Below are 12,548 nucleotides of genomic sequence, written 5' to 3' on the forward strand. Positions count from 1 at the left end.
CTGGCGCGTTTGTTTGTCTTCTTTTATTCTCCAAATTCTTGCCGTCATTATTATGGTCATCCTGATGCCCACAATATACAATAAACACAATGTGTAAATCATTGAACTTTCTACATGGGGAAACTTTTCAAAAGGTAGAGTCTCAACTTCAGGTGTTCTTAGTTCATCATTGCATCCTCCATTAAATCCATGGATGTTCGTATCAAGGACTGCTAATGCCCTAACACCTGGACGCATCCATTATGTACAGTTTGCAAAACGTGGGCTCTTCAGCAATGGTTTGCTCGCCATGGTAGCTTTACCATAACAGGAAAAGTCCAGAATAAACATGTTCATACTCTGTTTGCAGAAACAATACAATCAAGCACCATTGGGGAGGTTTTGTCCATGACTGAGAGGTCTTGAGTGTCTCCAGCAGCACCGAGGCCTTGTAGCCGGAGCAGCTGGCCAGATGTTTTCCATCACCTCTGGGGAGAGTCGTCCTGGGGTTAAATTCCGCGGCCTGGGGAAGGCTGCTGGCTACAGGTCTCCGGGGACTGGGCCCTCGGACTGAGCCTGAGCACAGTGTGGTAAAAATAGCGCGGCTGGGCTGCCCGGCACTCGGTTCGGTTCCCACCACTCTGCAGGCTGGGAAAGGAGGGAGGAGTCGCGGCCTCCCGGAGGACGTGCAGCCTGCGGTGGGAGTCGCAGCGCACCATCTCACATCCTGCCTGTTTTAAGCACTCGCCCACATCTGCATCGTGTCAAGGCATAAAAAATTACCTGTGATTCACGGGGACCTCGCCCCACCGCAGCATCTGCGAGTCGCGGGATTCTTATATTTGAGGAGAAGTAAAGTTTGAGAAGTCAGAGTCACGTGTTTTCTTTTCATTTGCACCCCCCCGCCCACCTTTGTTAGAATCATTACACTCGTAATGGCAGCATCCGTGCACATCCAAAAATTGAGTTGTCGCAGAGTCGCCGGGGGGTAAAAAGTGAGCAGTATTTGTTATTGGGCAGTCTTTGGCGGCCTCCCGTGGATATAAATGGTATTACATGGCTTCAGAAAATTCAGCGGGAACACACGCTCACGGTAACCAATGCAGACTCATAAACAGTATTATGACAAATTCTATTAATTCGTTGTTGTTGTTTTTTTATTAATTGTTTATATATATATATATATATATATATATATATATATATATATATATATATATATATATATATATGTATACGTATATATACATATATATATATATATATATATATATATATACATATATATATATATATATATATATATATATATATATGTATACGTATATATATATATATATATATATATATATATATATATGTATATGTATATATATATATGTATATGTATATGTATATATATATATGTATATATATATATATATATATATATGTATATATATATATATATATATGTATATATATATATATATATATATATATATATGTATACATATATATACATATATATGTATACATATATATACATATATAGTGTACTCATCTCAATGTTGGAGTAATGAACTTCCAAGGAGACTCCCTGAAACCTGCCAGAGGGAAGTCGCCAAACTTCGCACGAGGAAACAGAATAAATGAAAATACCAGCACACTAACGTTAGCTGCGCAGGTCGGTTGTTTTCCTGTAATGCTCCTAAAGGTCACGGCCAAGAGTTTTAACACGACACAAGGGGAAATGTACCCTCTTATATTCCACCTCTACCGAAATGAATACAGAGAAAATAAAAAGGGCCGCGGGATTGGTCCATAATATCCCTCGGTTTGGTGCCCCTAGTGGCCAGGTGCACTTCAGTTTATGTTTGCGGAGCACTCGCAGCCGCCGAATGCCGTGCAGCAAGGGAGGAGAGACCACTTGTGGCTGCTCCCACGATGGAGATGAATGGTGAGGACGCGGAGAAAGATCTCGCTCTCAAGCAGCTGGACCAGCAGCAGCAGCAGCAGCAGCAGCAGAGGGCCACATGGAGCAGGCAGCTGGAGTTCATCCTGGCCACCGTGGGCTACGCGGTGGGACTGGGGAACGTCTGGAGGTTCCCCTACCTGTGCTACAACAGTGGAGGAGGTGAGGCTGCGTCCTGGCTGCAATCCAGTTTTTTCCCTTTCTTTTTAGAATTCAAACTGGAGTTTGAAAGCCAGCTTGTGTATAGTGACAGTATGGTGACTTGAAGGCGCCTGCAGCATCATAACTGATGGCAACAACAAAAAAAAGTTTGGATGTACTGACTGCAAACCAACCATTTATTTGTTGTCGTTGTTGTTTCTGCTGCTGCCGTTTTTTTTTTTTTATTTGCTTGTTTCAACCACTGTGAATTGGTGTTTGTGTGTGTGTGTGTGTGTGTGTGTGTGTGAATTCAACAATATTGACCACTGTCAAATGATCAGAATTCCCTTTATGGTTCATACGTCCAGTGAAAATAATGGCTCCTGCCCCCCACAAGCCTACGCACAGTTAATTGTTTGTTTGTTTAGTTTGTCTTTATTTCTAGCATTACTTGCTGTGTGACAATAAGCTCACTGTGTGGTTTCTCTGAGGTCCTATCTTCTCCGTTTACATTCCACAGGTGAATTTCTTTGTGCCCCACCCTTAACACACAATGCATGCTATAACAAGTCTCCAGTTGCGGTTTGAATGGCGTTTTTCTTGAGAAAACACACATGGTTGCCAGAACAAAGGGTTCCAAAATATTAGCTCAAGCAGAAAATAACTGTTGACCACGCACAATAATGACATTTTCTCCTGTCCCATTCTCCTTGTGGGCAAACTGAGAGTGAAATATTGGTTTCCAACAAATTACATTTTTATTCATCTGTCACCCCTGACAGTAATTGTAACACATTGTGATTGTAAGTCAACATCAGCGGCAGATGACGAGCTCTTGCTGTGCTCTTGCTTAGGTGCCTTCTTGATCCCCTACTTCATCATGGTGTTGGTCTGCGGAGTCCCTCTCGTCTACATGGAGATTGCCATTGGCCAGTGTACTCAATTAGGGCCTGTGCATGCTTTCGCTAAGATCTGCCCACTGTTCAAAGGTGAGTGGCAAATTATAATTTCGGTCTTTGAATCGTTCCACTGAAGGTATGCATGCCTGTGAATTTGTTATTATCCACAAGAAAGTGCCCTTTTTTTTTGCGGGATAAAGTGGGAAGCAATGCTGCTTGTATTTTTCTTCACTTAAGGTGAAGCTGCAAAATTAAAGGATTAACTCTCATCCCAGAATTGATAGATAGATAGATAGATAGATGGATGGATTACACCTGTGTGTGCTGTAGTCTGTTTGCCAAAGGAAGACCTGGTTTTCAGGCGTTTTTTTATGTGTTTCCAAAGGCGTTTTGCTTCTGGCAGTCTGTTTGCAGTATGTAAATGTCTTTACATTTGCTGTGTTCCAGCCCCTGGGGTTCTCTGCAACAACGTCACAAAACACACTCACTCATGCACATCCACGGTGGTCATGCTGACATTGAATTTGATGATTTTACATTTCGCTGGAGATACGTTAATTAGTATTTTTCCAATTTGATCTGATTTGGCTTGATTGGGTCTATTTAGTTGGATAATTTTTTTTTGCGTGTCAAATTTAATTAAGCGGCGTGTTCCTCTTCTTTAATGCAGATTCAATGTAGATGCAATGATAACAATGTTTATGCACAGTGCAAAGAGAGTGTTGAAGATCTAGAGGAAGAAAATCAAAAGTTTCCGGTGTATCATTGTTGTTGTCGTTGTGGTCTGCTACCCCACTCTGTCACTCTGCAGGTGTCGGCCTGGCCGCAGTCTTCATGTCCTATATCTTCTCCACGTACTACATGGTGCTGATCAGCTGGGCACTCTACTACTTGTTCCACTCGTTCGGATCAACGCTCCCGTGGACATCCTGCAACAACACCTGGAACGTGGACGGGAACTGCTCGAGTGGTTTTCTCAGCAGGAACGTCACCAACAGGCAGTCTGCCAGCCAGCAGTTCTTCGAGTGAGAAACTCCCTCCAGTCGGAGTGTCAACAAGATGTGGCCTGCGCCATGTTTTAGTGCACACACCGGTCGTTCCATTTAGCTCTCACACATTTTTTCTTGCACCCCACTTCACAGTCACAAGCTTCTGGAACAAACCAATGGCATCGAAGACATAGGCGGCATTCGCTGGGACCTCTGCGGCTACCTCCTCCTGGCCTGGGTCATTGTGTACTTCAGCATATTTAAAGGAGTCAAATCCACCGGCAAGGTCAGAACAACGGCCGCTCCTCTGAAAGATGTGTTTGTGAGAGGTCGTTTTCATCGATAGCGCACGTAGAGGTTGTTTCAACTCCAGCGCTGTCCCGCCACCGAGCTCTGCTGCTCCCACGGCTTTGCAGAGCGTTTTGTTCATAATTTTGACATTAGCACACTAGCATTTAACCGTCAGCGCAATCTTAAATCATATAATGAGTGTGATAAAGTCTGCAGCTATGTTGCATTTTAAATTCCACCATATCCTCTTGCATCTTATTTCATGTTGCATGTTTTCTCCTGTTCTTCCATATAATTTCCCCCCGTTTTCACCGTTTCTGTCTTACAGGTTGTGTATTTCACTGCTTTAGCTCCGTATGTCATCCTGTTTGCTCTGCTCATTAATAACGTCAGGCTTCCCGGTGCCAAAGACGGCATCCTCTACTTTGTGACGCCTGTTTGGAGCAAACTGTTTAAAGTAAAGGTGAGACTCTGCCGGTAAGTTAGTCCCCTTATGACTGGTGAAGGACAAGACAGCCTGGCAGGTGCGGTAGCTCACATTTAATTAAAAAAAACAAACAAACAAAAAAATAATTTTAAGTTTTAGGCTGAAGAATATCAGTCCTGTGACTCACCATGTATTAACAACGAATGGACATGGATGCAACGATTTGGATGGCGCTGAAAGGTGTTTCTTACAGAGAGAGGTCATGTCTGTGACCTGTTTAAATGGAGCTTTGATCGTTTTAATGAAGAGTATGTATTCAGGGGACTAAACCACTGTGGAAGGTTCTCCGATAATCTATTTTATGGTTTATGATGGTATATTGTAAATTAATTCGCATTTTTGTAAATTAGAGTTACCATGGCTACCATATGGCTATTTTTCATCCTCCCAGCAGCCACTGCCATTAACATCTCAAGGTTCTGATTGAAGGCAAGTAGATATTGTAACTGACACCCTCTACCCACCTGCAGACTTGGGCCCATGCGGCAGGTCAGGTCTTCAACTCTCTCGGCATAGCTTTTGGCTGTTTGGTTTCCATGGCCAGTTACAGCAAGTCCAACAGCAACATCCTCAGGTTCGGATTAAACCCCCCAAATAGACACTGTACTATTGCTATCCTAATAATGAGTGAGCCACAGTTCACAGCATTTTCCATTCTCCACCCAGGGACACTTTAATTATGTCGACTGTCAACTCGTTTACAAGCATCCTGGCCGGCTTTGTGATCTTCTCTGCGATTGGCTACATGGCTCACATGCACAACCTCCCAGTGGACAAGATAGCCACGGACGGTGAGCCACACATGCACCTCGTTCTCATCATGTCTCTTTGCATTTTTCCTGTGTACATTATGCTTTGTACCAGAAATACCTTGCAACACTGTGGTGGTCCAGGTCCTGGCTTGGTGTTTGTGGTGTGCCCGGAGATCCTCTCCACCATGCCCGTCCCCCAGCTGTGGTCCGTTCTCTTCTTCTTCATGCTGCTGCTTCTCAGCTTAGACAGCCAGGTGAGACCTGCCGGCCTTTTGTCTTCGCAGATGTTTCTTTGAGACGTAATGGATGGGAACATTGTTTCCACTTCTCATTGTGCGCTGTGTGTTTCATTGTTCATATGACATTTGCGTCAAACTACATTAAGACAGCGTTTATATTTAAAGAGTTAATGCATGTGTGGAGGAAGTTTACATTTCATAGGCCAAAGTTTTTTGGTTTCCCAGTTTGCCAACGTGGACGTGGCCATAACGTTCATCAAAGATGAGTTTGGCCACAAGGCCCTGCCCTACCTGAGGAGGGAGGAGCTGGTGACCTTGGTTATATGCGCTGTTGGCTTCATCCTGGGCCTTCCTCACGTCACCAAGGTGTGCACGAGCAACAGTCTCACACGTCTCACCACGTCATCAGTGTTTTCACCCTGATTCTCATCTCTCACCTTGTGGCTCAGGGAGGCATCTACATATTCCAGCTGATGGACAACTACACTGCGGTGCAGTCCCTTGTATTCCTGGCCTTCTGTGAAGTTGTACCTGTCAGCTGGATCTTTGGTAAAAACCTGCTCTACCTATTTGAGACCAGACACAGACAACATACGTATGCGTTGAGAACATCACATTAGTTCCTCCCCTTTGTGTGTGAAGGTGTTCCAAGACTCTCTTTAATGATCAAGAAGATGCTGGGGAGAGCTCCACACATCTACTTCCGTCTGTCTTGGCTGCTGCTGTGTCCCGTGCTGGTGCTGGTGAGGTTCCAGAGGATTTCAAACTGATGAGTTTGTCAGATGTGTCAGTTGACTCCAGTGAGGCTGCTTCACTCGAGGATTTATTCCACCAGCAGAACCTGAACTTCCTGCTGCTTTGTTGGACCTTCCATTCATTCTATATTGTAGATTTGGATGCGAACCCCACAGCTGTCTAATCCAGTCGTTTCAAGGTTGTCCTTCTCCTTCTCCTGACGTTAGGTCATCATGGTCACCAGCATGGCCCAGTACACGCGCACTCGCTATGGGAAGTACACGTACCCGGTGTGGGCTGAGGTCCTGGGTTGGGGAATTGCAATGGTTTCTGTTGTGTGGATCCCAGTCGGAGCCATTCATGAGATCTTCTGCCACAAAGGCTCGTTTCTCCAGGTGAGAGAAGGACTCAGTTGTCAGTTGTTTTTTTCTGTGCCTGTCATTTGCTCAGTTTGCAGCTTTTCTGCCGTCAAGTTTAAAGCGTGAAACTTATGGCAACTATCAACAACACTCCATGCTTTGTAGATCTGGCCCACTTGAAACTGTGCTGTTTCAGTCAGGGATGTAGCCTCTGTCAAGTTTTTAATTCTTTTTTTTTTTTTTTTTAAACATCATTAGCAACTCGGATGAAAACAAATTCTTTTTTACTGAGAAATTAATTTCAAAAGTAGGCTACATGTTTCAGCCTTATTGGCACTACCTTCACAGCCCACTAGGGGAAACGAATGCTCTATGCAGATTAACACTGGGTCAGCTGCTTTGACTTTGGCAACATACATCCTTCCCTTTGTTTACAAACCCGTTGTTTGTGTCTTTGACTTGACTGCCTGAGCTGTTTGTGAATTGTCGCCTTCTCCGATCGTCAGAGACTCAAGAAAGCCACGACCTCGACGATTGACTTTCAAGAGGTTTCAGGGAGAGAAGAACTCGAGCTGTGCAACCCCGCGTCTGAACCCCCTGCCACTTGACTCTCCAAAGCCCCGCCTGTGTTTTCTGCACATGCGGCGCCCTGCGCCAGTGTGATGAGTACAAGATACTGGACTGGAAAGAGATGATTTGCATTCACAGTCTGAAGTTTCTTCAGTACTTCAGACCTCCTTTATGATTTGAGGGGTAAAGTTTCATTGTCTTTTCCTTTTCCCTGCTCACTTCAATGACTATTTTATCAGCACAGTTTATTCATTTGAAATGCAAATTTGACGATAAAGGTTTAACTGTTCACATTTCCTGTTCCGACACCACTCACCGCTGATGCTTTTTACTGGCTTTCCTTGTGCACTTTGTGGTAAACAGAGGCAAAAAATTAAAGTTGTTGTTTTTTCCTCGTACAACGACTTGAACAACTGGAAATATTACTATGTTGATTGAGGTAAATATGTGGGGAAAAAACTAATGTTTTTAATTTTAATTAAATTATTTTTATTTTCAGTTATTTGTTTTTGTTTCCGTCTCGTGGGGGGATTGTTGGGGTGTTTTTAGTGGTGAGGGTGGATGCAATATCAATATTGGCCGTCTTCTGGTTTCCATAGGTCGGGGCGGTCAGAGATATGCAACAGCAGCTGCTTTAGCACGTCCACTAGGGGGCAGACAAATTCAAGCCGTGGAACCAACGACAGGGCATCAATCATGGTGGTTGCTGGCATTCCTTTTTTGAACAAAGCAGCCAGCATTTTTTGCTATTGTCATCATCCTTCTCCTTCTCCTTCTAATAACAACAGTATCATTTAATTTGTCAGTACACTGCTCCTTTTAACCACTGTGTAGTCAATGCTTGCATTATTTACAAGACAACACATGCCACATGGCTACCGTGTGCACTTCCTCTTTGAGTGATGGAGCCTCTTCAAGAGCGATCTGGGGTTTATCCTCAGGCTCAAGGACACTTCACCATGCGAGAGTGGCTGGGATTGAACCGACAACCTTTCGGTCCACTCCAAAAGCAACGCATCGCTACCCCGAGCACACTGGAGGGTGTGAAGGGGGACAAAAACACACACTGGCGCATTAAAACCTGGAAGCTGCCATTTGTATTATAACCAGGGTTTCTTCTGGAATTTACAACCACAGAGTCAATAAGATCAAAGTTCATGGCCAAGTCATAAATCTCCACGTTCACATTTCCCAACCTCTGTTCTATTTTCGCCATTAAATTAACGTTGCATATTTTCTTTTGACCCGAAATCACAATCGTTCTCGTTTTTCTCCCTTGAAATATTGCACTCTGAGACAGAGCCGCCCTGTGACTCCTCTCCTGTAATTCAATTAGAACCCTGCCGGCCTCCAGCCGCCTCCAAACGTCTGAATTGTTTCTCCGGCTCTGCCCCGGCGGCCCTCTAATCAGCGTTACGTTACTGACACGTCCTGCGCCCGCTGCAACTTAGTTAAATACCATCGACTGTATTGAGCCGCCGCGGCGTCAAGGCTGCTTTCATTATTGAGTGAGCTGAGGCTGTAGATGTAGATGTCAACACTTGGGGCCCCTGATTTACTCTGGACCCAATCCATGTGTGTGATTTACATGCAAAACGCCCCGACCTCAAAAAACACTGAGTCGGTTCACTCTGCGTCGCACCTTCGATTCAGGATTAATAAGATGGCAAGCAGTGAAGGTCACTCCTCACTTAGAGCCTCAGATGGAGAGCTTCCTAAGTACTTTGAATTTATTGTTCTGCGTTCATCAATTCCAAAGCCCGTAGATGGCGCAACTGGAAAATCTGAGGGAGAAAGATGCGAGATGATTGGACAGAAGTTTTGTATGTTAAATTTAAGTGGACTAATCACATTTGCCTGTGTCAGTTTAGCCAGGAGGCTCCAGCTTGAGGCTTCATATCAGTGAATTTATTGAGTGTACAACAGCCACATTAAAGTGGAGCTGCGTGCAGGAGACTCAGAGACTCAGACGAGCCGCTGCGTTCCAGCACGGCGCCGTGTCGGGCTGTCTGGAGGGAGGGGCCGAGGGCGGGGCCCCGGCTTGATTAATGGCCGTTACTGGGTGGCGGTGGAGAGTTTGTGTCCCCGCTCACCCCCCGTGACACTAACTCCCTCAATGGCTTTATCAATGTGTGGCCATTATCCCGTCAATAGGCCAAGAATGGAGAGAGAAGAGGGAGGACGAGAGAGAGAGAGTGAGAGAGAGGGTCGTCTGTCGCGCCATCTGTGGACGGCTCCACGTCAGCGAGCTCCGTCACTGCTGCTGCTGCTGCTGCTGCTGCTGTGTCGCTGAGGTGACAGTGATTATCTGCTTAAAACCCATTTTTAATGTCGTTGGATGGTTTTTAAGGAGGAAAATTGCTTCAGCTGGATCTACAGGAGTGCATCATGTGAATCGGGGTTTCATCATTTTAACTTTGACATCACAGTTGGCACAAGAATGATGTGAGCCTGACCTGAAAAAAAAAACACATGGATTATTATTAACACACCATTTTGTGCCATAGTATGCCACTAATCTTTAAATTAAAATTTTAGAAAAAAAAAATCAGCCAACGTGATCACAAATTTTCTCTTTGTTGCTCTTGACAATATATGAAACATTTCAGAGCTCACCAGTGCCAATGTTAAAGTTGAGCTTATATCCAATTTTATTTTTATTGAAGCGTGTATATAAATATTTCCAATTACAGTCTTGTGGTGGATGATTGCTGTGGCGGTTGCACAGGTGCAGATTTTTAGAGGCACTTTGGCAACAAGGAGGAAAAAAACACCCATATATCCTTGTGCAGCTAAATCAATATGTCCTTCCTCCTCAGCTATCTCAGCCCAGCGCTGCTCTTGCATCACTGAGCCAACAAGTCAGAGAACAAATCATCGCTATCAGCGGCCGCACTCGCCGATCTTCCTCGACAGCGAGGGGACAGTTTTGGGTGGGTGGGTGGGGGGTTTGGGGTGTATTAGAGTCTGTGTGAGTCTGTGTCTGTTCGTCGGCACCGCGCATGTGAACGCCGGCAGCTGCGTCGCGGATACAATGATAAGCAAATAGCTGCACACACATCATTAGGTGCTCATTTACAGACAGCAGCGGCAAACTCGCTCCAGTTCAGTGGATCCGAGCCAGCATGTGCGTGTGTGTGTGTGTTTGTGTGTGTGTGTGTGCGCGCGTGTGTGTGTGTGGTCGTACATCCGCACCCAATTTGTGTTGGGTAATTATTCCCTTGTACCTTTATTTTCACCCCAAAACTCTACTTGTGACTCTCTCTCCACTCGCTAAACAAGGTCATGACCCCGACGAAGGCCCTGGTCACATTGCTGCATGTATTTTTTTTTTTTTTTTCTAGGCAGATTGTATCAAGACGCAGACTCGTCGTGCCGAACTAATTTGGTCATGAGCTATTCCTCGATTGCTGTTTTTTTCCCCATATTATCCCACATTTACTGCTGGTTACAAGTGGCCCCCTCTTTAAAAACTAGGACATTATCAAGGCACTTACACCCATGGTTGCGTCGCCAGCAGTGTAACAGATACTCAAGATCTCGGATGAACTCCAGAACCAGGTATCGAGCTGAACGACGGATTGTTCCCTTTCTTTCTGTGTTTCTTGGGGATTTCTCCCTCGGCCATGATGGGAGCGACCGGAAGCAAAGTGAAACAGTGCCGTCCTGAAAAACCTCCAGTGCCATTTGTTTATGTCTTGTTCTGCAGCGAGTGCCAAGATATCCAACAAGATATCTAAAGACAATGGCTTGGTCTTCCTCGGATGAAGAGGTCTGGAACAATTGCTCCTCACTCTCATTCCTCCTCCTCTCAACTGCTGATGGAATCCATCGCAAACTTCAAGATCAATTGAATGCAATTTTAGTGGCGAGACAAACACAAACTGGCCCTTGTTTTGTGTCTGGCTGAGGTCTTTAAGCAGCTCACGGTGGTCGTCCCAAGAGACACTAACGATTCCCCTCTTGACATTCACACAACCGCTGATTGTACCATCATAATCAGTGCCTGGCCTCTCATTTCATTCATTTCATTTCATTTTGCCCATTGCTCCGTGTGATGGAATCGCCAGGGCTGACATTAGGTAGGCAGCATCTGGCGGTGGTGTTTGGGGGATGGAGGTGGTGGGGGGGGGGCGGAACCGAAGGCAGAGCTAAAGAGCGGAGGAGACACCGGCAGAAGGTAGAGTAAAACAAGCAGTGAGGGGGGTAGTGTGTGTGTGTGTGTGTGTGTGTGTGTGTGTGTGTGTGTGTGTGTGTGTGAGGAAGGGGTCAATTAGGGAAATGAAATCTCATCTTCAGTGTGGGACGACATACATCAAGCGGTGACAGCCCCTCCTCTTGGCATGTCGATCCCGCCTCTGTCAAAACGACCTGTTAAAGCAAAGCTAATCCCCCCGTTAACCCCGGCACAGCCTCCACAGCCTCCACAGCCTCCTTCTGTGCACGAGAACCCACACAGAGCATTTTTTTCTGCAAGTACCCGGGTGCACTTGCTTTCTTTTCCTGATCTGTATGATGCTTTTAAACTTGCATTGAACATTCAGTTCACGACATGCAGCTGTGTAGAGATTTTATTTAGTGTGAGCGTGATACTGAACGTAAATGAATAATTGTGTAGTGGTAGTGTTTGTTATTTATAGCAATTTGAAATTGAAAGCAACACTGAAAGCCTGTTTTTGATTGTAGGCTCCTCTCTCTCTCCAGTCGCTTCCCTGCTATCGTTTTTTTCTTTATGCTACCAAAGACTCATATTATTCAAAATGCAAATGTTTTAAACTCCATACTCTAGGTTTGTTTCTGACTATATATGTGATATCTCTCTCTAACCTGCCAATGAAACTCCCTCTGAATGGAGGAAAGTCCATCCGTAGCTTCATTTTGCTGCCTGCACTTTTCTGCAAAGTGTTTTTGGGGCTTGGTAAAAAAAAAAAAAAAGAAATCGGGCCAAGCGGCTCTGAGAAAAACTGAAGATCTGACGACAGCTATAATACGAGACCTTTTAGAAGAGAGCATAAAAGAAGATTGAAGAATTTTATTATTCATATAATCCGATATCGTCGCCGACTGGCGCTCCCTCAACCAGACAAAGACAAAACCTCACCGTCAAATATCTTTTTTAACCCTGTAGTGCGTGCGTGTGTGTGTGTGTGTGT

General features: G+C 44.9%; 1 protein-coding gene across 1 annotated transcript; it reads left to right on the forward strand.

Moving 5' to 3' along the window:
* Window positions 1-1,879: 1,879 nt before the first annotated feature.
* LOC142897512 (sodium- and chloride-dependent GABA transporter ine-like) lies at window positions 1,880-7,834 on the forward strand. The gene is made up of 13 exons (XM_076039911.1): window positions 1,880-2,095; window positions 2,929-3,063; window positions 3,785-3,998; window positions 4,116-4,248; window positions 4,582-4,716; window positions 5,211-5,314; window positions 5,407-5,531; window positions 5,634-5,746; window positions 5,957-6,097; window positions 6,181-6,280; window positions 6,374-6,474; window positions 6,694-6,861; window positions 7,332-7,834. The coding sequence occupies exons 1-13, from the start codon at window positions 1,906-1,908 to the stop codon at window positions 7,431-7,433; spliced, it is 1,761 nt and encodes a 586-aa protein (XP_075896026.1). The 5' UTR covers window positions 1,880-1,905; the 3' UTR covers window positions 7,434-7,834.
* The last annotated feature ends 4,714 nt before the right edge of the window (window positions 7,835-12,548 follow it).

Source organism: Nelusetta ayraudi, unplaced genomic scaffold (genome assembly GCF_046127955.1).
Source record: "Nelusetta ayraudi isolate G7.1 ecotype Tasmania unplaced genomic scaffold, CSIRO-AGI_Nayr_v1 ptg000060l, whole genome shotgun sequence".
Classification (NCBI taxonomy): Eukaryota; Metazoa; Chordata; class Actinopteri; order Tetraodontiformes; family Monacanthidae; genus Nelusetta; species Nelusetta ayraudi.

Bases quoted from the DNA above. Each gene is read 5' to 3' on its own strand.
- LOC142897512 (XM_076039911.1), top strand. From the start codon at position 1,906: ATGGAGATGAATGGTGAGGACGCGGAGAAAGATCTCGCTCTCAAGCAG. The intron at 5,315-5,406 runs GTTCGGATTAAA...TTCTCCACCCAG, and splicing joins TCCAACAGCAACATCCTCAG to GGACACTTTAATTATGTCGA. The intron at 5,532-5,633 runs GTGAGCCACACA...GTGGTGGTCCAG, and splicing joins GGACAAGATAGCCACGGACG to GTCCTGGCTTGGTGTTTGTG.